Genomic DNA, 23,291 nt, shown 5'->3' on the forward strand with positions numbered 1-23,291 from the left:
GTGACAGGCAAAGTGGAGATGCGCCGGAAGCCGAGCGCCTTTCGCCATAAAAGCCCGTACCGTCGGCCGAGACGCCCGGGCGGGGAAGAAGGAGGCCGCTTTCGACTCCTTCGCCGTCGATGGGCCCGGCCACCTTTGAGCGAGGTCATTTTGGAGCCAGCGGCTCCTTTGATCGAAGGCGAGAAGGGCCGTCGTCTTTTATTTTGAAGGCGAACGGCTCCCGCGTGTGACGAGCACGCTGCTGCGTCAAGGCGGACGGACGGGTGGCGTCTGCTCCGCCCGTGCTTGTTCCTGTGCTCGTGCTCGTGTTCGTGTTCGTGTTGGTCTTCGTGCTCGTGCTGCGTCAGGAGGACGCTGTCGCCGACGCTGTCGCCGACGCGGCGTTATCATCCTCATCCTCAATTTTCAGTGGGGAAAAAAAAGAGGACACAAAAGACCTGCTGCTGCTGCTGCCACGGCTTCGGTCAGGCTCTGCATCCCGTTGGATCCGAGGTGAGAGCGACCTGGCCGGTTCGGGGAGGGGCTCGGCCGGGGTGATGCCTGTCAGCCGCCTGTCAGCCGCCTGTCAGCCGCCTGTTGGGCTCTGCTGCCGGCTTCGCTGGCGTTTCGGTTCGGCTTCGGTGCGGACTAGCTTTTCGTCCATTTGCTTGGCCGGTTTAAAAGAAGGAAGAAGCACACATCCTCCTCTAGTGGGTGGGGCTCTTTCGAGGTGGTGATGACGATGTGAAAGGTGACCCCCCCCCAGGTAGAATGATTGGCGTCTGACGAGATGAGCGTGACGTCATGGTTCCTGGTGAGCGGCTCGGGCACGCGTCACCGCCTGCCCAAGGAGATGATCTTTGTGGGCCGTGAGGACTGCGAGCTCATGCTGCAGGTGAGTCGGTCGGTCGGGTGGCGGCGGCGGCCGGGGGGCTTCGGGGGACCGCCGCATGACAATGGCCACCTGCAGTCCCGCAGCGTGGACAAGCAGCACGCCGTGATCAACTACAACCCCACGGGCGACCAGCACCTGGTCAAGGATTTGGGCAGCTTGAATGGGGTGAGTCGTAGCTTCTTCTTCTCTCTCGTCCGTCACGTCGCCGCTGACGTCGACGCTCCGTGGCAGACGTTCGTCAACGACTCCAGGATTCCCGACCAGACGTACGTGACGCTCAAGGTCTCCGACGTCCTCCGCTTCGGATACGATATCCTTTTTTCTCGGCGGAATCGCGAGTCGTCGCTGAAAAACACACGGCGGGAGGTTTCCGCATCCGCCGCTCCTTCCGAGGTCCACCCTTGCTGGGCAGATGGACGTGCGGGGCGGTCGCAGGGTCCCACCGTCGCCCGGCGTAGACGAGCGAGAAGTGGAGCCAAATGCCGCCGCCGCCAATGTCCGGGAAAGCAGACGTGACGTCTGCGCTCTCCGCCCTGCGCTTTCCCTTAACCGCCGCGCACATTGGCACGTCTATGTTCTGGAGAAGAGTCAACACACGGTCCCCGAAGAGGCGCTGAAGGTCAGCGCGGCGGCGGGACGCCGACGCCGTCCCGGACCCCCGCCGAGCGCGCTGACCTTAACCCTGTGCTCGCAGCACGAGAAGTACACCAGTCAGTTGCAGATCAGCCCGAAGCCGTCTCAGGGGAAGACGACGGAAGCCGAGAGGAAGCCCGCCGCCAAGATTCCCGCGCAAGGTATGTGCCGAGCGGAAGGGCGGGCGTCGCCCGTCGCCACGCGTCACCGCCTCCCCCCCCCCCCCGCTCTCAAAGAGGTTCCGCTGGTGGTTCCGCGACCCACGCCGCTGTACGGCCAGCCGTCTTGGTGGGGAGAGGACGACTGCGGGACTCGGGCGGACGCCCCAGACGAGCCTCCCAAAGACCGGCCCCGCCCAGGTAAGGTCTGCCAGAGCCGGCGCCGAGGGGCCCGCCGGCCCGCCGGCCCGCCCGGGTCCAGACGGCGCGGTTGACCGTGCACCATCCGCAGAGGCGCACAAAGAAGATGCCCCCGTCCCCGCCGAGGGCCCCCCGGTACCCCAAAGCAAGGGCGCCTTCCCGGCGTACCGACGCGAGGCCGGCCACTCGGACGTCCCCGCCGAGGACTCGCGGCTCTTGGAGGCCGTGGAGGCGGGGCTTCAGGAGATCCCCACCAAGGACACGCCCCCCGGCGAGACCCCGCCCGCCGTCCAGAGCCACGCCTCCTTCACCATCGAGTTCGACGAGTGCGCGCCGGGCAAGATGAAAATCAAAGACCACGTGACCAAGTTTGCCTCCCGTCACGGCAAGGCTCCGCCCACCGCCGCGTCCTCGCGAAGCAAAGTGGCCGACTGGCTGGTCCGGGGCGACCTCGGCCCGACGGCCAAGCGTCCTCCCTGCGACGACGTTTTCAGCACCAAGAGCGACTTGGCCGTGAACGTCTCGTCGCCGAAAGGTGAGCGAGGGCGCCGCGCCGCCGCTTCCCGATCGGCGCTCATCGGCGCTTTCCGTCGGCAGGTCATCACCACGACGACGGCACCCAAAGCGACTCCGAGGATCCGGCGCTGCAGAGCGGACGGGGCAGAGGCCGGCGTCCCCGTCCGACCTCGGCGCCGGCCCCGGAGCCCGATCCCGATCCCGAGCCCGAGCCCGAGCCCGATCCCGAGCCCCGTAGGCGGAGTCCCCCCGGGGCCCCGTCGTCGCCCGAGCGCCCGAGCCAGCGGGCCTTTGTCATCGAGTTCTTTGACGACAACCCCCGCAAGAAGCGCTCGCAGTCGTTCACCCACAACCCGGCCCACGCCGACTCGTACTCCGCCCTCAAGGGCAAGCTGGAGCGGCGCAGAGGCGGCGAGCGCCCGGCGTCCGTTCACGGCCACGTGGCTCCCGTCCAGCAGGTGGCGGTGGCGCTCAAAGGTCCCGACGACGATGACGACGGCGGAGGAGGCGGCGACGAGGGCGGCGGCCTCGGAGCCCCGCAGAGATCCGCTTCCCTCAAGCGGGAAGACGAGGAGAGACCTGGCTCCGCCTCCCCCGTTTTCGCCCGTCCTCACGGCAGCGTCGGGAAGGAATCCAAACTGGCTCGGGAGTTGGCCCTGGAATTCTTCAAGGATTCTCGCCGGCTCTCCTTCCCCGGCGGGGAGCCCACGTCGGCCCCGGCGGTGACGCCGCGGGCCCCTTCGCCGCCCCCCGGCCGCGCCGGAGGTGAACCCGGAGTTCGGCGGGGGCCGTCCGGGAACGAGGAGGACGACAGCGTGAGCGAAGCCGGCACTTACACCATCGACACCGAGGCTCACGACCAGGAAGTGGAAGACGCCCGCAACATGATCGACCAGGTGAGTGCCGACGCCTCTTTTGGGGCCGGCGCCCCTCACCGCGGGGTCCCGTCCCTAACCCAGGTTTTCGGAGTCCTGGACTCTCCGGAGTACGGCGGGGCCGGCCCGGGCAGCCCGAGGCCCGCCCGAGGCCGAGGCCGGGGTCGGGACGAGCGCTCGGACGTGGTCGGCCGTCGCGCGACGCCGCGCGACTTTAGCCCGGCTGCCGACGGCGCGCCCGCGACCGCGACCGGCTGCGTACGGGTAAAGGTGGCCCGCCTGCGCTCCAAGCGGAAGCGCGGCGGATAACTTGGCTCTTTTCTCTTCAGGCTCCGCGCCCGGAAGGACCAAAGTGGGTTTCTCGTTGGGCCAGTCTGGCGGACGGCTGCGCCGCGCCGTCTCGGGAAGGTGCCCTTTGTTTTTTCGCCAGTCTTTTGCATGAAATGTCAAAGCGTAAATAGGGTAGGCGGGGAGTCGGACCATGTGTGGAGTGCTTCCGCCGCCGAGGCAAAGAAAGACGCCGTACGACTTGCCATCCCAACCTTTTCCGTCTTCGTAGAACGGCCGACGGCGATCCGGCCCGCCGAAGTTCCCGGCCACGACCTCTCGGATTCCGGCTCCGCCTCCAGAACCAGAAGGCTCCTGCCTCAAGTTCCCCCCGAAAAGCCGGACGCCGCCCCGCCGGGTGAGCCGGAAGGGCGTCCGGACGGTGATCCTCCACGGCAACGGGACGCGGCGCGCCGCCCGAACCTCGGGGACGACCCGGAGCCGGAGAGTTTGAGCGACGTCGGGCGCTCGGAGGACGGGCTCCTTTCCAAGAACCCCCGAGCCGCTCCGAAATCGCCGGAGGGTCCGCAGAAGTCGTCCTCCCGCGCCGTCTTCTTCATCGGCCCCCGAGAGCACCCGGCCGAAGCCGACGTGGGCGGAACGTCGACCCGGGTCCGCCTGAGCTCGGACTCCCGCGCCAAAACTCCGCCGACCACCGTCCTGATCCGGCACCTGGGCGGCCGGGAGCGGCCCGGGGCCGGCATCAAGGCCAACCGCTCGGCGCCGGACCTCCGGGCTTCGCGGGACGAAGACGGGGCGCCGACCAAAGACGCCCCGGCGCGGCGGGAGAGTTTCACCAAAGGCGCGCCCAGCGACGGCGTCCAAGCGCAGAGGCTTCCTCAGATTGGAGACGGGCGGCGGGCGCCGGACGATTCGCTATCCGGCGAGTCCGACGTGGACACGGCCAGCACCATCAGTCAGGTGAGCGCCCAAAACGCGGAGGACGGGGGCGCCGCCGGCCCCTCGGCCCGGCGGAAGGGACGGCCGCCCTCGGCCCGCGAGCGACTCTCGGAGAAGCGGCGGAACCGGAGCGAGCGAGACCCGGCGCGTCGGGGCGGCGCCCCGGCCGACGGGCGCGCCGCCTCGGAGGCCTCCTCCGAGGGCCCCGAGCGTAAAGCCCCCCGCCGCGGCCAGAAGGCCGGCTCCCGGCTTCCCAAAGAGGAGGCGCAGGTTCTGAGCCGCTCCAACAGCTTGTCTGCGCCCCGTCCCACCCGTGCGTCCATGCTTCGCCGGGCGCGCCTGGGAGAGGCCTCGGACGACAACGAAGGCGGCGAGACGGACCGGGCCTCCCAAAGTTCGGAGCCCGCCGTTCCCCCGGCCTCCAAGGAGACCAAGAAACTTTCCAGGCTGGACATTTTGGCGCTGCCCAGGAAGAGGACCGCTTCTCTGGCGGGTGACGGCGAGAGTTCCGCCACCGCCGCCGCCGCCGCCCTCTCCAATTCCAGGAGGACCTCGGCCAACGAGGCCCGAGCGGCGGCCGGCCGAGCCGCGGTAAAGAAGACGTTGACCCGCGCCCGCTCGGGCGGAGCCAAGTGCCCCAACGGCGGTGAGTGTGCGAGCGAGCGAGCGAGCGAGCGAGCGAGCCCTGGACGTCCAGCGGTGCCTCTGGGTACCAAAGCCCCGTTTGGGCTCCACCCATTTCTCTCTCTCTCTCTCTCTCTCTCTCTCTCTCTCTCTCTCTCTCTCTCCCCATCTATCCGTCCGTCTTCAACAGCCGAGGTGACTGAAATTGCGGGCAGGCGTACCGAGCGCAAGAAGTCCAATTTTTCGTCTTCCTCGTCCGACGAGGACTACAAAAGCGGCGTCGGCGGAGCCAAGCGCTCGGCCCGGAAGGACGGGACCCCCGCCGTCCCGGCCGAGACGGAGGAAGACGGCGACCCCTACCAGAACTGGTCGACGCACAGCGCCGAGATCGCCAAGTACGTATCCTCGGTCGTCGGCGAGACGGGCGGCGTCGGAGGGACGCCGTCGTCGCGGCTCATCGCCGTCCGTCGACGACTTGGGATGGTGTTTCCGTGGCGGGCAGGCTGAGTCACGACCTGGCCAAAGACTTGGCCATCCTGGCCCGAGAAATCCACGACGTGGCCGGAGACGGCGACTGCCCCGGCGCCCCCTCGCCCGCCGCGCCGCCGGACGCCTCCACCTCGGCCTCCGCCTCGGCCTCCGCCTCGGCCCTGTCCGCCAGCGAGGAGGTGAACCGGGAGGGGGAGGGCGCGTCACCCATCCGGAACGTGGTGGACGGCGCCGGCGCCGGCACCGGCGCCGGCGCCCATCGTGCCGCGGTTCTTGTCACGCCATCTTCAATCCATCCTTAAATTGCAGGACACCCAGCTGTTGAGTCCGCTCCGTCACCTGTCGCACGCCATCCGGGACAACACGGAGCAGCTGGCCGCCAATCTCAGGTGAGCCCGCCTTTTCCTCTCGCCCGCCCGCCCGGTGCCAAACGTTCCCAATGCGCGCCGGCGTCCAGGACGCTGTTCCGCGACCGAGCGGAAAGCTGGGAGGTGACGGAAGTCGAGGTCAAGACGGACGAGGAGCTCCCGCCGACGGGAACGTACAACCAGGTCAGGCGCGCCGTCGGGGAAGGGGCCGACCGCATCGCTCGCCGGACCGCGGCTCACCCCATCTTTCCAGCGTGCGCTAGCCGAGCTTAACCATTTGTAGCCGTGAGATCTTAGCGGAAGACGGCTAATTGGCCGTGGCCGATGAAGAAGACCAAATACGAGCGAGCGGCAAATGATTTCTACGCGCCAGAACTTAGCGGACCCTCGCCGTTGGGCCCGTGACCATTAGAAAGCGGCAGATCCGGCGACGGGTCCGGCGACGGGTCCGCTCCGACCGCTCACGGCGGCGTCTGCTTGCAGGAGATGGCGACGGTGGTGGCCGAACTCCGACGGGTCCAAAAGCACCTGGAAGGTAAATGGCTAAACTGGGAGTGGCTAAGCGGTTGTTTTGCACAAGTCAAATGGAAGACGATTGGATGGGCTCCCTTTTTGTCCCGCTGACGCTTCACGTGGTGTTTGTGTGCAGTCATCAACCGCATGGTGGATCCCGCCGCCAACCCGCCGGCGACCCTTCGGACCTCCGCCGCCGCCTCCGAGGAGAAGAAGAAGAAAAAGAAAGAGAACGGCGTCTCTCCCAAAAGGCGCGGCCGCGTGTCGTGAGGCCACGCCCCCTTCCCTCCCCCCGACCTTCGTCGAATGTGTTCGTCGTGCCGAAGCGAGCCAGCGACGGGCGACAAAAAAACGCTTCCCGCTTCTGTGATTGTCTCGTCGCCCCGTCACGAATGAATGGATTCGAGCCGAATAAAAAGTCGTCTGGAAAAAGCCACGTTGCCATCTTTCGCCGCTTTCGCCGCTTTCTCTCCCTGCCGCCCGGCCGGCCGGCCGGCCGACGGCGCCGTTCTTGAAAACGAGAGGGAGGGCAGAGGTCACGGGAGCAGGAGTTCGATCCTAAGTGGGGCCTTGCTCGCACAGATCAAAGACTCGGAGGCGTGATGCAGACTTTATTATCGCCGTTAATATTGACATTATGGGATACTTGGGCCGCTCCAAAGGAGGGTCTAGGGCCCCCCCCTCCCCCCGCGGGGTCGTCGGACATCTACGTGGTACGTCTCGCTAACATCCCGTGAGACGGCTTCGAGTGAGTGAGGGCGGGCGTGGAGGCTTCGGGGTGCGAGGGGGCGGGACGGGGCGGGGCAGCGGGGAGGCGCGGTTACGGGTGCCCGCGGATACGCCGGAGGCCGTGCCGCTTCACTTCTGCTCGGGCATCAGGTCGTCGATGGCGTCGCCGGACTCCAGGCGCTTCTCCATGTCCACCATAAGGTTGACGCCGTCCACCACCATCTGGACCAGCTCCACTTCAGAGAAGCCCAGGCGGTCGGCGTTGGAGATGTCGAAGACGCCGCCCACCGCGGCCGTGTCCACGCCGCCTGCCGAGAGGGAGGTGTGTCGGAAACGACGGAGCCGTTACCGTAGGTCGGCGTTTCCGTAGGTCGGAGGCCGGCGGTTGGGGGTCCTACCTGTTCCTCGCTTCTGCAGCCTGAGACGTTTGAGGACTTCCCCGAAGAGCTCGTGCTTGCTGAGGTTGGGAAGTTTGACGTGGACGCCGGCGCGCAGGCCGGTCCCCAGGTTGGAGGGGCAGGTGAGCACGTAGCCCAGGTGCTCGTTCCACATGAACTCGTGGCCCCGCTCCTTGAAGAGGGACTCGATCTGCGCGCCGGAGGCGGGAGGCGTCAGGACGCCGCCCCGTTTCTGCGCCCGACCGACCGACCGACCGACCGACCGACCGACCGACCGACCTTGGTGAGTCCGGTGCAGAATCGGGTGAAGACCTCCCTCATGTTGCCGCCTTTCTGCATGCTGATGACGCGCAGGTGGTCTTCCTCGTTGACCCAAACCAGGAAGGTCTTGTTGTCGTTGTGCCTGCGAGCGGACGGCGCGGTCACGCGGCGGTCGCGGGCCGGGCGCGGCCCCGGAGCCCGCGGACGCGTTCTGACCAGATGCCTCGGCCGTCGGGCCAATCGCGAGCCATGCCGGACGCCAGCAGCAGCGGCGAGACGGGCTTGTCGAACAGGAAGTGGTCGTCGATCAGCTGCTGCTGCTCCTCCTCCGTCATGTTCTTCAGGGCGTAGTAGTGACCTTTCAGATCTCCATCCAGGGCGTCCAGACCTGCAGTGGGGGAACGCCGGAGTTTCCGCACGGCCCGAGGCCGAGGCCGAGCGGGAACTCCGGCGCCGGGGAGCTCTCTCTACGGATTCCCCGCTTACTTTGGACGGAGAGGTCCTCGATGGCGCGGCGTTCTCCGCGGCTGCAGTGAGGCGGCAAGCAGAAGCTGCGGATGCTGCGGCCGGTCCGGACCCGGGAGCTCAGGACGTAGTTGGGGTCCAGGTCGTCCCCGCCCTGAAAGCGCGGCGGGCTCGGGGTGAGGCCGGAGCGGCGGGGGAAACGCCGACGGGCATCGGCCCGGATCCAGACGCTCTTTCTACGTCAACGGGCGGGCGAGCCACGTGGACGGCCGGCCGGGCGGGCGGCGGTGAGGCTTCACCTGCAGGTTCTCGGGCTCCAGGTCAGTCTTGTGCTTGTCGTCGGGTTTGTAGCCCCCGTGGCGGTCTTCGATGATGGGGTCCAGGAGGTCCCGGAAGACCTCGTAGGTCTCCTCGTCTCCCGCCACGCACCCCACCGTCATGATGAAGGGGTGACCTGAGCGCAAGTGGCCGTCGGCTCTTCATTTCTTTCTTTCTTTATTTATAGCGCTTGATTTGCGAGCGGATCAGCCCCAGTCCAATTAAGGGGCGGAAGGCGTCCATAAAGCCGGCCGGCGATCCGATTAAAGGTTCTAATCGGGCGGCGGCTTTTACCTGGATTGTCAATGCCGGTCTGGATGACGTCGTCCAGGGTGAAGCCGCTGGGCGTCTCCTTGTCCCGCAGTTGGGCGTACATTTCGGGCGTCAGCACCTTGGCCATGTGGTTGTTGTGCTGGCTCAGGTCCGGGAACTCCTGCTCGCCCGAGTAGTTCATCTTCAGCTTGTTGTGCGTGTTTCCGAAAGGCATGGCGACTGGCTGCTCCTGCTCCCCGCACACACGCACACACACACGCACACACACGCGCACACACACGCGCACACGCGCACACACGCACACACACGCACACGTTTGACATTGGGGAGGCTGGCTGGCCTCCGTCCAGTCCCTCTGGATTCATTCCGTGAGTGAATATTGTAGCCCTTCTACGCTGGGCCTGCCCTGACATTTGCGCGGACGGCCCCATCGGTCGAGCGCTTATTTATGTGCGGCAGGCGCACTCTCTGCTCAAGCTTTCAATCTCATTGTACTCGGGGGATTCCATTTATTTGAACCGCCGTCGATGGCTCCAAGCGAATTGAACGTCTTCCGCCGTCAAGGGGTAATGAGTTCAAAACGGCATTCTTTTTTTCTGCTTGTTTACTTGGGTTATCCGTGTTACGTTTTTTTGCGCTTTGGCACCGGAAGGCCACCATTATTTGGGTATTTTTGTGTCTGCTAGTCTCCTAGTAAATCAGTCAAGTATTCTGCATGGCTTTTTAGGGGATGTTTACAGTTTGTTTTGTTGTTGTTGTTGTTGTTTATGATGAATCAGCAGTGTTATTGCGTGTGTGGAATGGGGTGGGCATCTCCTTTGAGCGCCCGCCGAGGTGCGTATTGATCGCGTGTCCTGAAGGTCACGCTGAGCCGAGGCCTTCCGCAGTGCCGTGGCGGCGGCGGCGGCGGCGGCGGCGGCGGCGCGCTTCACCTTTACCTCCGACCTTCTCACGCGATGCTCCGCGTGAAAAGACGATTAGCGGCCTGCGCCTTTGGCGCCGGTGGACGCGCCTACGATGGCGCGACTCCCGGCGTGCACGCGCGTACGCTCGCTGCATCGAGCGACGCTAAGAAATGCGCCGTCCCTGAAAATGGCCAGCAAAACAACAAGGGGCCTTTGTTTCGACGCCCCCCCATCGTGACGTGATGTGATGTGATGTGACGATACTCGACGCGGCCCCGCTGCTCCTTTTTTTGTTTCCCTCTCGACTGCACCGATGCGTTTGTCGACGTGTTGGGAATGAAGGGGATGGTCGCTCGCTCGGTCGCTCGGTCGGACGGACGGACGGACGGACGGCCTTACCTGCGGTTCCGCTGGGGCGATACGCTGCAAAGGAAAGTGGTCCGGTTCTGCTGCGGCGGATTAGAGCGGCTCCGGCTTTTTATAGCCCTCCCTCGCAGCCCATTGGCTCCTATTTCCAGTCCATTCATTCCATTGGGCTGCCGGCAGCCGCGGTCACGTGACGCGTCACTTGGCGTGCGCGCCGAGAGACGCACGGGTCGCAAGCGCCTCGCTTTTCACCTGCGCAAGTCCAAGGCGCGCAACGTCATCCTTGGATTTTTGTGGAGGAGAGCCAAAGCCTCCGCCTGCCCCTCCCCCCTAAGGCGAGCGCAGACCTCCTCGCTCTCTTCAGCTCAATAGGTGACCTTTCACCTTTCAGCCATCTGAGGTCGCCTCGTGAATCTTAACCGAGCAGCGACAAAAGGAGTGTGCGCGAGTGTGTGCGCGCGTCCGTGTGCGCGTGCGTGTGCGCGTGCGTGCGTGCGTGCGTGCGGCTGTTGCGTAATCCGGCCTCCCGCCGCACGCACGTACGTACGCTAACGGGCCGTTGGGCCGCCGCACCGAGCTAATCTCCATCCGAGGAAGATGCTCGAGATGAAGTTGGTAGAATGATGGAGATGAGGGCAAAGTCATTTCATACTGTAGGAGCATCTCCTTGCCTCTGATTGGGCGCCCGACAGTTATGTAAGCATTCCGCTGACACAGGTGCATTGTGGGAGCGCTGTGACCCCATTTCATCCCGGTCGCCACGACAACCAACACACACACACACGCACGCGCGCGCTCACATACATACACACACCATCACGGCTCACAATCCCCCAGATGATTGGTCGAGTCCTCGTTGACCGTCGACGCCGACGGCAACGGCGACGGCAACGGGCGTCCGATCCTTGGTTGCCACCCTCCCAATTGAAATGGGCCGGACGTCTCCTCGTGACTGCCGGCCGGCCCCTCCCATTTCAATTGTGCCGTCGTCGGCAGCCAGTGAGTTACGGAAGGAAGAAGTGAAGGACGACGACGCAATGGAGGGTGGGATTAAAAATCTGGGACAGATAGGAGCATGTGATTGTTACCGTGACAACCAGCTGCTGCCTGATTGGTTCATTCTGGAAGGGCCACTAAGTATACAAGAGAACACGGGTGTGTGTGTGTGTGTGTGTGTACACGTGTGTGCGCGAGTGGAAAAGATGGCGTCAGATGAATTGACGGCTTTTATTTGGAAGAATCGGGTCAATGGAACGATCTGAAGTGGGGGGCCGGCCGCGACAAAGACGCCCGTGCAAACATGGCGTTTTTCTTTGGGCCGCTCTCTCAGCCTCCCCACAACGCACCGCGGCGGTCCTTTGTGATCGTGGTCCAAAGCCCTTTGTTCTCGGGCCTCCGCCCCGATGGCGTCACGGCGCGACGACGTCACGTTCCGCTCTCCTCCTGGCTCCCGGAGGATCGTGGCGTGACGTCACGTCTCGGGAACATTTCCGGCAGGGAAGGCGGGGAGCGCCATCCTCTCCGTGGCCGGCGACGCCAGAGAATAAGGGCAACTTCCGAAGACTCGGCCTCCTCTTTTCAAAACAAAAGTCTCTCTTCGGCGCCCTGGCGCGGTTGGTGGCGGCGCCTTCGCCAAAGACTGGACGGCGGATGACGTCGGGCGTCAAAAGGACGCGGCGAAACCGGAGGGCGGGCCCTTGGCCCAAGACGCTCGCCGCCTTCGCTGTACCAAAGCCTCTTGTTGTGAAAGCGCGGCCCCTCGCCTCGGCGGAAGCGCCTCCGAGTGCGGCTGGGATCGGCGACCAGTGAGACGACGAATGCCAACGCGAGTCGAGGAAGACAGGCGACCTGGATTGAGCCGTCGCGCGACCAAGTCGTCTAAAAGAGGGGGAAGAAAAAAAAACCAAAAAACTTGCTCCCTAGTCGTCCCCGGGAGCGCCCTTCGACGTCGTCCGTCAGTCGCTCACTCGGCCACCGTAGACGGAGCGGGGGAGGGCTAGCTGCTAGGCTGCCGGAGAGGAGACGGAGACGGAAGAGGGAGCTAGCTGCTAGGCCGCCGGGCGAGCATGGATCGGCGGCGGCAGCGGCGGCGCACGCTAACGACGCGAGAAGGGAAGCACTGACGGACTGACTGACTGACGGACGGACGGACGAACGCTGGGATCCACTCGCTCGTATCGGACTCGACGTCGTTGCACGTCCCAGCGACAAACGCTTTATTTGCGGGCCGGGGATTAAGGTCGCAGCGCCGACGGACGTAAGCGGACTCGGACAGTGCGGAAGGAGCATCGAGACGGGGTCGGGAATGTTGGCTCGGAGCTAGCTAACGAGCTAACGGAGCTTAGCGTCGCAATCCTTGGTTTTGGAGCCCGTCAGGCCACCAGCGAGCCAGCCAGCCAGCGAGCCAGCCAGCCAGCCAGCCAGCAAGCATGTCGTCGTCATCGTCGGAACCGGAGCCGGCGTCGGAGCGCCTGAAGCGGCTGGACGAGATGCTGCTGGGGCGGTCGCCGGCGGGCTGCCTGAGCGTCGAGACCCTCCTAGACCTCCTCGTCTGCGTGCACAGCGAGTGCTCCAACTGTGCGCTCAAGAGGGAGAAGCACGTTACCGACTTTCTGGACTGGGGTAAGTAAGAAGCGAGCGAGCGAACGAACTACCCAATCCATCCTTTCCCCTTTCGGGGGGCTCCAAGCCGCCTGGCTCCGGCTCCGGCTCAGGCTCAGGCTCAGGCTCAGGGTCTGGACCCGAGCCCAGAGCAGGAGAAATGCCTAAGAGCATCCGAACACTGCCTCTGCGAATACCATCCGCAGAGTAAGCGTTGTGGCCCTGAGGTTCTAACTGCCCAATGACGGCACTAGACGTCCAATGTGGAGTCTTCCCCTTCCAGCGGCTGCCATTAAACCCAATAGCGGGAGGGTGCGTCTTGGCCAGCGGAAGACCACATTGGATTCGGCTTCTACATTTCCACTAGACTCGTGATAAACTCGGAGCGCCATTGGACGCCGGCCACGCCATCCGTGGTCGTTGACGGTCCCGATCCAGTTGATCACGTGGCGTTTTTGTGTGCCCGCAGTGAAACCGTTCACCTCGGCCGTCAAAGAGCTACGCCTGCGCCGGGACGACTTTGAGATGTTGAAGGTGATTGGACGAGGAGCTTTCGGCGAGGTGAGCCTCCGTCTCCTCTCTGTCTCCTCGCTGCCCCCCCACCCCTTTCCTGCGCCGCGGCCATCCCTTTCCCGCATTTCCTGTTTGCGGCTCCCGGCTTCCTGTCCGACCGCGCTACGCCGCGCCGCCCGCCCCGCCCCGCATTCCTGTTTTGTTTGTCGGACGGATCCGCCCGACATTCCGCAAACAAACAGAGCCAGCGCCTTTCTTTGGCCCGATGGCGAGAGACGGAGCCAAGTGAAGCTCGCGCCTTTGACGGGCGCCTCCCCGACACGCCCGTGGAATCCCGTTCCGCCATCAATAACCTGGCGTGCCGTGCATCGCGGGTAGCACGGGCGTGCTGTGAGAAATGCACCCGTGGGGAGGTTTTCTATTTTTGGACCCGGCATGCCACCAGGGTTAGGTTAGGTTAATGATAGAAAAGAAATTCAAATCAGATTTCCAGATTATTCCGCATTTCTGGGTCTCTTCCTGTTGATTTTGGGGAGGGGAATGCATTTTGAGGTCATCGCCTCCTTGATGTGCAGTCGCTTCTTGTTGATTTGGGTGGGGTCTTTCCCCCTTGACTTTCCGTCCATTTTTGGATGCGTGACGTTTTTTTCTTCTTTTCTTCAGGTGGCCGTGGTGAAGATGAAGCAAACGGAGAGGGTTTACGCCATGAAGATCCTCAATAAGTGGGAGATGTTGAAGCGCGCCGAGGTAAGATGCGGGAGGGCAGCGGCGGCGTTTCTCCACGGGCCGTGGCCGCGCTTTGACGCTTTTTGAGCAGACGGCGTGCTTTCGCGAAGAGCGCGACGTGCTGGTGAGAGGGGACAGCCAGTGGATCACCACGCTCCATTTTGCCTTCCAAGACGAAAACTACTTGGTGAGTTTAGTAAAAAGGAGACCGGAGCGGCGCTCCAGCTTGACCCCCCTCCCCCCTCCTCTCTCGCTCAGTACCTGGTGATGGACTACTACGTCGGCGGGGACCTGTTGACGCTGCTCAGTAAATTTGAGGATCGTCTGCCGGAAGACATGGCCAAGTTCTACGTGGCCGAGATGGTGCTGGCCGTGCACTCGGTCCACCGCCGGCGCTACATTCACAGGTGGAGAGATGGCGGCGGAGGGCGCGCGAGCGAGCGAGCAACCTCCCCAGCCCCATCCCACTCGGCCGGGCGCCGCCGGACGTTTTGAAAAGCTGCCTAACGTTTCCCCGCAGAGACATCAAGCCCGACAACGTCCTGCTGGAAGTCAACGGTCACGTTCGCCTGGCCGACTTTGGCTCCTGTCTGCGTATGCTGGAAGACAGCACGGTAAGGCTCCGCCACTCCCTCCCTCCCTCCCCCCCACCGCCCTCTCACCATCTCCGTCGGCGGCGCAGGTGCAGTCTTCGGTGGCGGTGGGCACGCCGGACTACATTTCCCCCGAGATCCTGCAGGCCATGGAGGACGGCATGGGCCGCTACGGTCCCGAGTGCGACTGGTGGTCCCTGGGCGTGTGCGTCTATGAAATGCTGTACGGAGAGACGCCCTTCTACGCCGAGTCTCTGGTGGAAACCTACGGCAAGATCATGAACCACGAGGTGGGCGGTCCCCGGGCGCTCGTCCCGCTTCCTTGGCCGCGTCCTCCTTTCTAAATGGGGAGCGGGCTCCCCCGGGCCGAGCCTTCCGTCGTCGCTCTGCGCGGCGCGGCGCGGCACGGCGCCGCACGGCAGAGGGCGCGCGCGACTCCGTCCCTGCCGGCTTTTCAGGAACGTTTCCAGTTCCCGGAGAACGTGAGCGACGTGTCGGACTCGGCCAAGGACTTGATCGGGAGGCTGCTGTGCCCGCGCGAGCGGCGGCTGGGCTCCAACGGCATCGCCGACTTCAAGGCCCACCCCTTCTTCAGCGGCATCGACTGGGACAACATCCGCTCGGCCGAGGCGCCCTACATCCCCGACGTGTCCTCCCCCACCGACACCTCCAACTTTGACGTGGATGACGACGTCCTCAAGAACCCGGTGAGCCGGAGGCCCGCCTGGCCTGGCCTGGCCTCATCTCGCCTCGCCCCGTCCCGTCCCGTCCCGGAAGCTGAGTTAACTGGGGCCTCTTTGGCAGGAGGGGGGCCCGCCCATGTCCCATTCCGCCTTCACGGGGCAGCACCTGCCCTTCGTGGGCTTCACCTACACCACCGGCAGCCGCTTCTCGGACAACGGCGGCGGCGGCGGAGGCGAGGAGGCGGGCGACGTGGAGACCTTCCAGAGGAGGATCCAAAGCCTGGAGCGGGAGAAGCAAGAACTCAACCGCAGATTGCAAGGTGATTCCACGTGGCGTCTCGGGGTCACTTCCTCTTCATTTCTTTGTCACATTGCGTTCGTGGCTGGGAGAATCAAAGGTTGATGTCAACCAATTAGATTAGAACTTTATTTCATACCGTACTGGGGCTTTCTTTTCCCTTCCTGAATCTTCGAGCCTGACCCGCACCCGTGTTTTTTGTGTTTTTTTTGTACACGCTCTGCGAGTGCAGAGTCAACCGATGGCCCGCGGGCGCCGCCTCCCGGGGGAACGTCGAGTCGAGACCGAGAGATCAAGAAGTTGAACGAAGAAGTGGAGCGTCTGAAGAAGAAGCTGGCGGGTGAGGGAGACTGTGGAGACGGTGGCGGTGGCGGCGGTGGCGGTGGCGGCGGTGGCGGCGGTGGCCAGGCCGGCCCGTGTTTGCCCGCTGTGCCCGGTGTGTGATGACCCCCCCGCGTCTGTTCCGCTAGACTCGGATAGGCTGGAGCACCAGCTGGACGAGGCGGTTACCCTGAGGCAGGACTTTGACGGCTCCGCCGCCAAGCTGAAGAACCTGGACAGGCAGGTCAAGACGCTCAGACAGGAGAAGGAGGACGCCCACAAGGTGAGGCCGCGGCAGAGCCCCGTTTGGGAGCCCGTTCTGGAGCCCGTTTGTCAGCTTGCCGTGTCGCCCGCCCGCCTGCCGGTCCCGTGCGCAGCAAATGCTGGAGGCCCAGGAGCGCCTGAAGTCTCAGTCCAAAGAACTGAAGGAGGCCCATTCCCAGAGGCGGCTGGCCCTCCAGGAGTTCTCGGAGCTGTCGGAGAGGATGGCCGACTCGCGCTCCTCCAGGCAGCGCCTCTCTCGACAGCTCCGGGACAAAGAGGAGGAGACGGACTCCCTCCTTCAGAAGATGGAGGTCATGAAGCAGGACGTGCGCAAGACGGAGAGGAACCGCAAGGAGGTGGGCGCCCTTTCCCAGCGGAAGGGGAACCCCACCCGATGCCCGCCCTCGCCCTTACGCTTTTCCGCCCTCAGCTGGAGGCTCAGCTGGACGAAGCCACGGCGGAAGCTTCTAAGGAGAAGAAGCTGAAGGAGCGCGGCGAGGTCTACGCCAAACAACTGGAGGCCGAGCTCCACCGCCTCAAGGTTGGCGGACGGCCGGGCCGCACCCCGGCCGGGGTCGCTCGGGGTCGCCTCCCCGGCGAGCGTCCCCGGGCCTAGCGCTTGCTTTTCTTCTCCGCAGGGACGGGGGGCGGCGGAGGGGGCCGAGTCTCGCCAGGAGCCGTCTCGGCTGACGGCCGAGCCGGACAAGAAGGCGCTCTTCTACGAGGAGGAGATGCTCAGGAGGGACTCGGAGATGAAAAAGTTGCGCAAAGACCTGCGCGACTCGGAGGCTTTGCACTTGGCCGCCAACAAGGAGATCGCCCAGCTCAAAGACAAGCTGGAAAAGGAAAAGAGGGAAAGGTAGGTCGGTCGATTGGTTGGTTGGTTGGTCGGTCGCTCGGTCTGGTCGCCGCTCGCCCTCCGTCGGATGCTTCACCAGCCGCCTTTCTCGCAGACGAACGGAGCTGGACGACGCGGCGACCGTCACCGAGGACAAACACGAGCGAGAGAAGAGCCTCCTGATGGAAGAAAACCGCAAACTGGTGGCCGAAAGCGACAAGGTGGGTGGGCGGTCGCGTTCCCAACCGCACGCCGGACGCCGGACGCCCGGGTGACGCTTCCCGCCTTGGCCTCCTCCGCTAGTTGTGCTCCTTCGTGGACACGCTGAGCGCCCAGAATCGGCAGCTGGAAGACGACCTCCGGGACGTGTCGTCCAAGAAGGAGAGCGTGGCTCACTGGGAGGCTCAGATCGCCGAGATCATTCAGTGGTGAGCCTGGCGTCCGCCGGGGATGGCCGCGTGGGCGGAGGGGGGGGTTTTGGGCGCTCTCGCTCTCAGCGGACGCACGCGCCTGCGCTTTCAGGGTTAGCGACGAGAAAGACGCTCGCGGTTACCTGCAAGCCTTGGCCACCAAGATGACGGAGGAGTTGGAGACGCTGCGTGCCTCCAACCTGGGGAGCAGAACCCTGGTAAGGCGATTCCGCCGCCGCCGACGACGACAACGTCCGCCGTAACGTCCTTCCGCTCGCCAGGACCCCTTGTGGAAGGTGCGTCGCAGTCAGAAGTTGGACATGTCGGCCCGTCTGGAGCTTCAGTCGGCCCTGGACGCCGAGATCCGAGCCAAGCAGATGGTCCACCAAGAGCTGCGCAAGATGAAAGCCGCCAACGTGTCGCTGGAGAGGTGGGCGGGCACGGGCACGGCCGCCGGGGCCGGCGGGGCCGGCGGGGCCGGCGGGGCCGGCGGGGCCGGCGGGGCCGGCGGGGCCGGCGGGGCCGGCGGGGCCGGCGGGGCCGGCGGGGCCGGCGGGGCCGGCGGGGCCGGCGGGGCCGGCGGGGCCGGCGGGGCCGGCGGGGCCGGCGGGGCCGGCGGGGCCGGCGACCCCCGCTCGCGGCGGACGCCGGCCGCTCACGCCGCTGTGCTTTTCTCCCCGGCAACCCGCGCAGCAAGCTGAAGGACTCCGAGGAGCGGAGCGGCCAGATGGCCTCGCAGATGGAGACCCTGAAGAAGGAAATGGAGGACGGCCGTTGGCGAGCGGACAAAGGTGAGGGAGGCCCGAGCCTCCTCCTCCTCCTCCTCTTCCTCCCTGGACTTTGACCTCCGAGCGCCTCTTTGCAGCGCTCAACCTCCCGGACTTCCAGGACTCCATCTTTGAATACTTCAACACCTCTCCGCTGGCGCCGGACCTGACTTTCAGGGTGAGTCCAAAACCCATCCGTTTGGGGAGGGGGGGTATTTTTGGGGCGCCAAGGCAAGCAAAAAAGGAGAAAAAAGGGAACAAAAATTGGATGGCTGGCAATGTCCGTGTGCGGCGGTCGTTTGGTCGCCGGTCTTTTGGTCGCCCGGACCCAAACAATGGGCGACCAAAAGACCGGCGACCAAAAGACCGGCGACAAAACAAGGTAAAACAACACGGTCTACGCATGAATAAAAGCCAACAATGGCCATGAGCGGTTTCACTGAGCCGACGTGTGAGTCGGTAAGAGTTTGTATGTACATGCGTTGTCCCTTTTTAAGAAGCGACGTCAGTCAGGGTCAAGAACAAGTTCTCCAACAAAACACAATAAAAGTACGGGAAATGTGGAGCTTTTCTTTAGCCTAATCATTAATAGGGCATTAAGTATGACTAAATAATAATTCGCAGTTTGTATTTAGGGAATTTGAGCGACCATTTAAATGGTAATGATCAATAACCTTCCGGCGACCAAACGACCGAGTACCGGCGATGTCAGGGGTAGAGAACCAGTTGGAGAAGTCGTCTTCTTCTGGGTTAGCGTTAGCCTGGCACCACGACGTGTAAATGTCCAACCCGGCCGGCTGTGAAAGGATACATCTCACGTTTGGTTTAGACGGGAAGATTTGTCCTTCTTCTTGTAGCCGCTTCATTTACTCCTCGGCGGAGCCATTTGAGCTCTCTGTCCGTCTGTCCTTCCGTCCGTCCAATAGTAAAGTAACGCCCGGTCGCCGATGTCGGAAATGAAATGGCCGTGACTGTAGCGTGTGCACGCGTCTGTCCCGCAGAGCGGCGACCCGGACGCCGTCCCCGCCGGATGCCTGAGCACTCCCCCCTCGTCCGCGTCGGACAACGAGGCAAGTCCGGCGCCGTCTCCGTGCCGCCGCCGCCGCCGCCAAAGAACCCTAACACTAACACTAACCCCCGGCCCACAGGATGCCAAGTCGGTGGCGGTCGCCCCCTCCCCCGGCTACCAAAGTTCATCGGGGAGCGCGCCCAAGGTACGCCGCCCGCCGCCTTTTGCGAGGAGCGCTCGGCGACTGACGGGGCCACGCCTTTCCAGCCTCGAGCGCACCAGCTGAGCGTCAAGACCTTCTCCAGTCCCACGCAGTGCACCCACTGCACGTCTCTCATGGTGGGGCTGATGCGACAGGGCTACGCCTGCGAAGGTAAGGCCCCGCCTCCGCCGGCGCAGGCGCAGGCTCGGGCTCGGGCTCATCCGCATCCGCCCTTTCGCCCCAGTCTGTTCCTTCATCTGCCACGTGGGCTGCAAAGAGCACGCGCCGCTGGCGTGTCCCGTCCCGGCCGAGCAGGCCAAGCGGCCGCAGGGCCTGGACGTCCAGAGGGGCATCGGCACCGCCTACAAAGGATACGTCAGGGTACGCGGGGGGCCGGCCGCCGTGTTCCTCGCCGGCGGCGCCCGCCGTGGTGTTTGAAAACGATCCCGGGTTTGGCGCCGGGCTCTGAGCGTCGGCCGTTTACCCCCTCCCCCAGATTCCCAAGCCCAGCGGCGTGAAGAAAGGCTGGCAGCGAGCCTTCGCCGTGGTCTCGGACTGCAAACTTTTTCTTTACGACGTCCCCGAGGGGAAGAGCACCCAACCCGGGGTGGCGGCCAGTCTGGTGCTGGATCTCAGGTAAGGCCCCGCCGGACCGGGGGCCCCCGGGAAGGCCTTTCCCGGAGGGCCCATAGTCACGCTCGACCACCCCCCCCCTCCGCCGGCAGGGACGAAGAGTTCTCGGTCAGCTCGGTCTTGGCCTCGGATGTCATCCACGCCAACAGGAAGGACGTTCCCTGCATCTTTCGGGTAGGATGCCTTGCGCGGCGGCGGCGGCGGCGACGCCGTGCTGACGCGCTCGCTCCTCCTTCAAGGTGACCTCGTCCCAGCTGAGCTCACTGCTGTGCTGCGTGTCCCTCCTGGTTCTGGCCGAGAACGAGGCGGAGAAGAAGAAGTGGGTGCGCATCCTGGAAGGTCTCCAGAGCATCATGGCCAAGAACTCGCTCAAGAGCCAGCAGGTCCACGTCTTGCACGAGGCCTACGACGCCTCGCTGCCCATCATCAAGAGCACGCTATCTGGAGCCGTCATCGGTACGTAACCCCCCCCTCCCACTGTTCCCGTTGGCCTTAAAAAAAAAATTGGGGAAAAAAAGCCTCCAAAAGATGGTCGGCCCTCAAGCTTTTGTCCTCCGTCCGCAGACCGGGAGCGGATCGCCCTGGGGACCGAGGACGGACTCTTTGTGGTGGAGGTGACCAGAGACGGTGAGCGGGCGTCCCGTCGGCGTGCCTTTGGGCCGGGCGCCCCCGTGACTTTTAGCCCCTTTGCGCTCCCAAGTGATCGTGCGTGCGGCCGACAGCAAGAAAGTCCACCAGATGGAGCTGATGCCCAAGGCCAAGATCTTGGCGCTGCTGTGCGGGCGAAACCGCACGGTTCACCTGCACCCGTGGGGCCTGCTGGACGGCAGCGACGCGGCCTTCGACGTCAAGCTGAGCGAGACCAAAGGCTGCCAGGCCCTGACCGCCGGCACCCTGCGGCCGGGCGGAGCCGCCTGCCTACTGGCGGGCGTCAAGCGGCAGGTGTGCGGGCGGTTATGTCCGAAAGGCCCACGGGCCGGCTCTTTCTTCTTCCGTGGGGCCACGCGGGCTAACGACCGCAAACACACACACAGGTGATGTGCTTCGAGATCACGGCCAGCAGACCCCACTACAAGCGGCTGTGGGAGGTGCAGGCCCCCGGCACGGTGCAGTGGCTGGGGATGCTCCGCGAGCGTCTGTGCGTGGGCTACCCGTCGGGCTTCGCGCTGCTGGCCCTGCAGGGCGAGTCGTCGCCCGTGGGGCTGGTCAGCCCGGCCGACCCCTCGCTGGCCTTCCTGGCCCAGCAGCCCCTGGACGCCCTGCACGCCGCCGAGGCCGGCGCCGACGAGGCGCTGCTCTGCTTCAGCCAGCTGGGCGTCTTTGTGGACGGGCGGGGACGCCGCTCGCGGGCGCAGGAGCTCATGTGGCCCGCCACGCCGCTGGCCTGCAGTAAGTCGCCGACGGACGGACGGACGGAGGGGGCGGGCGCTGGCGTAGGCACTTTCTTTTATTTTCAAAATGCGGAATTGAATTTCCCGCCGCCGCTTAGGTTCCAACTCCTCCCACCTGACCGTCTACAGCGAATACGGCGCGGACGTCTTTGACATCCAGACGGCCGAGTGGGTGCAGACCATCTCCCTGCGCAAGGTGAGGATGACGACGCCGCCGTCGCCGCCGCCCCCCCTCCCTGGCGCCCACCTCCGCCGCCCTTCCTCAGATCCGCCCCCTGAACACGGAGGGGACGCTCAACCTGCTGACGTCGGAAGCGCCGCGCCTCATTTACTTCAGCAACGCCTCGTCGGGTAAGGCCGCCGTCCGTCGGCTGCGTGGCCGACGTCTCGTTTATGGCTTTTTTGGCGGGTGGTCTTGGGCAGAGGGGGACCTGACCATTCCGGAGACCTCGGAGCACAGCAGGAAGCTGATGGTTCGCACCCGCAGCAAGAGAAAGTTCCTCTTTAAAGTTTCCGAGGAAGAGCGACTTCAGCAGCGCAGGTGGGGCGGGGTGCGGTGGCCCAGGCGGGGTACGGTGGCCCCGGCGGGAGGCCCCGTCAGGCAGCCCCCTGGTTCCTTGCCAACCTCCCTCCCTCCCTCGCTCAACACCCGGTTGTCCTTCCTCTAGGGAGATGCTGCGAGATCCGGAACTGAGGTCCAAGATGATCTCCAACCCCACCAACTTTAACCACGTGGCCCACATGGGCCCGGGAGACGGCATGCAAGTTCTCATGGACCTCCCCCTGGTGAGCAGCTCCTCCCCTTTGTCCGTCGGCCGGCCCGCATGCGATGCGCCGCCGCCACCGCCAACGCCGCCGCCGTCCTTCCTTCCTCCCCCGCACCCCCCCGGACTGAGCGCCTCTCCTCTGCTCTGGCCCGGCCCAGGTCGACGAGGCGGCGGCCCCCCCCTCCCCGTCTCCCTCCCCTTCGTCGTCGTACTTTCGCCACACCCTCATCTCCTCGCCCTCCAACTTTGAGCACGTGTATCACATGACGTCGTCGTCGGCCGGCGTCTTCTTGCTGAAAGACTCGGCCTCCTCCTCCTCCCAGCAGAGCCTCCTGCAGCCTTCTTCCTCCTCCTCTTCCTCTCCCTCCATCTCCTCTGTGGGACGGGTATGCACGCATGCACGCATGGCACCCCCCCCCCCTGTCCTCCCGCCCCCACTCCTTTCTGTGACCTCACCCTAACCCCAGTTTTCCCCCCTGAATTATTTTACTTTAAAAAAAAAAAAAAGAAGGATTTTTTCCATTTTTTTCCTTAAAAAATATGAATAAACATTTTACATTTGACTAAACAATGAAGACAATCGAGAGCAAGCGGTGACGTGACGAGTGCTTTTGCGCCTTTGCAGGGGGTGTTGTCGGCGTCGCAAGAGGAGGCGGGCAAAGAGAGGCCCCGCCCTCTGTCCGGCATCTCCCGCCATCAGCGCAGCAAGACGCACATGACCCGCACCGCCTCAGGTGAGCCTCTTCCTTCCCGGCGAGCGCACGTCGGGCGAGCCACGCTAACCAACGACGCTGCCTTTTTGTTTGTTTGTTTTTTGCCCCTAGACTTTGGGGGCGGAGGTTCGCCGGTGGGCACCGCCCAGGAGGCGGAGCACGAGGCGGAGCGGGAGGCCGAGTACGGGGTGGATCTCTCTTCCGACGCCTCCGCCGATTGAATTTTGGGTGGGAGTTGGCACCGAACTGGCCCCGCCCAGCCCTCGGCCTCACACGACGCCCTGCAAAGAAAAGGCGCGCACGCGCGCGCCTGTCGCAGTTTGCTTTTCCATTTTAGTCTCCTTTTATTGTGGCGGTGTGAGCGAGCAA

The 23,291-nt window shown here is 64.5% G+C and overlaps 3 protein-coding genes across 6 annotated transcripts; 2 read left to right on the forward strand and 1 right to left on the reverse strand.

The window, feature by feature from the left end:
- Positions 1–6: 6 nt before the first annotated feature.
- Positions 7–6,910, forward strand: cep170bb (centrosomal protein 170Bb). Its single transcript, XM_077587970.1, has 18 exons — positions 7–492; positions 746–868; positions 944–1,039; positions 1,106–1,184; positions 1,435–1,493; positions 1,569–1,668; positions 1,744–1,866; positions 1,958–2,401; positions 2,464–3,278; positions 3,342–3,521; positions 3,587–3,665; positions 3,817–5,130; positions 5,299–5,503; positions 5,611–5,776; positions 5,907–5,986; positions 6,055–6,148; positions 6,449–6,500; positions 6,615–6,910. The coding sequence occupies exons 2-18, from the start codon at positions 770–772 to the stop codon at positions 6,746–6,748; spliced, it is 4,119 nt and encodes a 1,372-aa protein (XP_077444096.1). The 5' UTR covers positions 7–492; positions 746–769; the 3' UTR covers positions 6,749–6,910.
- A 164-nt stretch (positions 6,911–7,074) lies between these two features.
- LOC144065039 (creatine kinase B-type) lies at positions 7,075–10,390 on the reverse strand. 3 transcript variants are annotated; one of them, XM_077587996.1, is made up of 9 exons: positions 10,227–10,390; positions 8,944–9,151; positions 8,770–8,785; positions 8,631–8,700; positions 8,353–8,485; positions 8,083–8,254; positions 7,885–8,008; positions 7,606–7,795; positions 7,075–7,515 (listed from the first exon to the last, which is right to left on the reverse strand). In XM_077587996.1, exons 2-9 carry the CDS (start codon positions 9,134–9,136, stop codon positions 7,337–7,339), a joined length of 1,077 nt encoding a protein of 358 aa, XP_077444122.1. In that variant the 5' UTR covers positions 9,137–9,151; positions 10,227–10,390; the 3' UTR covers positions 7,075–7,336. The 3 variants fall into 3 exon arrangements, with proteins under 3 accessions (XP_077444122.1, XP_077444120.1, XP_077444121.1); XM_077587994.1 differs by having other exon boundaries at positions 8,631–8,785; XM_077587995.1 differs by having other exon boundaries at positions 8,631–8,785; positions 8,944–9,154; positions 10,227–10,389.
- Positions 10,391–11,384: 994 nt separating this feature from the next.
- Positions 11,385–23,185, forward strand: cdc42bpb (CDC42 binding protein kinase beta (DMPK-like)). 2 transcript variants are annotated; one of them, XM_077587968.1, is made up of 37 exons: positions 11,385–12,815; positions 13,264–13,355; positions 13,971–14,054; positions 14,125–14,220; positions 14,292–14,440; positions 14,554–14,647; positions 14,716–14,916; positions 15,085–15,333; positions 15,431–15,629; positions 15,840–15,947; positions 16,078–16,211; positions 16,306–16,548; positions 16,623–16,733; positions 16,831–17,051; positions 17,146–17,251; positions 17,334–17,458; positions 17,553–17,658; positions 17,722–17,870; positions 18,134–18,231; positions 18,306–18,385; positions 19,209–19,277; positions 19,356–19,421; positions 19,484–19,589; positions 19,663–19,799; positions 19,915–20,054; positions 20,144–20,225; positions 20,291–20,507; positions 20,616–20,678; positions 20,752–20,993; positions 21,086–21,440; positions 21,541–21,638; positions 21,709–21,793; positions 21,866–21,983; positions 22,111–22,228; positions 22,368–22,595; positions 22,835–22,943; positions 23,034–23,185. In XM_077587968.1, the coding sequence occupies exons 1-37, from the start codon at positions 12,623–12,625 to the stop codon at positions 23,141–23,143; spliced, it is 5,181 nt and encodes a 1,726-aa protein (XP_077444094.1). In that variant the 5' UTR covers positions 11,385–12,622; the 3' UTR covers positions 23,144–23,185. The 2 variants fall into 2 exon arrangements, with proteins under 2 accessions (XP_077444094.1, XP_077444095.1); XM_077587969.1 differs by lacking the exon at positions 22,368–22,595 and having other exon boundaries at positions 11,388–12,815.
- Positions 23,186–23,291: the final 106 nt, after the last annotated feature.

The sequence above is a fragment of the Stigmatopora argus genome, chromosome 19 (assembly GCF_051989625.1).
Source record: "Stigmatopora argus isolate UIUO_Sarg chromosome 19, RoL_Sarg_1.0, whole genome shotgun sequence".
Taxonomy (NCBI): Eukaryota; Metazoa; Chordata; class Actinopteri; order Syngnathiformes; family Syngnathidae; genus Stigmatopora; species Stigmatopora argus.

Coding starts and splice junctions, on each gene's coding strand:
- LOC144065039 (XM_077587994.1), bottom strand. CDS start 9,136: ATGCCTTTCGGAAACACGCACAACAAGCTGAAGATGAACTACTCGGGC. Junction 8,786..8,943: donor GACCGGCATTGACAATCCAG/GTAAAAGCCGCC, acceptor ACTTGCGCTCAG/GTCACCCCTTCATCATGACG. Junction 8,009..8,082: donor CCCGACGGCCGAGGCATCTG/GTCAGAACGCGT, acceptor GTCCGCTCGCAG/GCACAACGACAACAAGACCT.
- cdc42bpb (XM_077587968.1), top strand. CDS start 12,623: ATGTCGTCGTCATCGTCGGAACCGGAGCCGGCGTCGGAGCGCCTGAAG. Junction 14,055..14,124: donor AGATGTTGAAGCGCGCCGAG/GTAAGATGCGGG, acceptor CTTTTTGAGCAG/ACGGCGTGCTTTCGCGAAGA. Junction 15,334..15,430: donor ACGACGTCCTCAAGAACCCG/GTGAGCCGGAGG, acceptor CCTCTTTGGCAG/GAGGGGGGCCCGCCCATGTC.
- cep170bb (XM_077587970.1), top strand. CDS start 770: ATGAGCGTGACGTCATGGTTCCTGGTGAGCGGCTCGGGCACGCGTCAC. Junction 2,402..2,463: donor GAACGTCTCGTCGCCGAAAG/GTGAGCGAGGGC, acceptor TTCCGTCGGCAG/GTCATCACCACGACGACGGC. Junction 5,987..6,054: donor CAGCTGGCCGCCAATCTCAG/GTGAGCCCGCCT, acceptor GCCGGCGTCCAG/GACGCTGTTCCGCGACCGAG.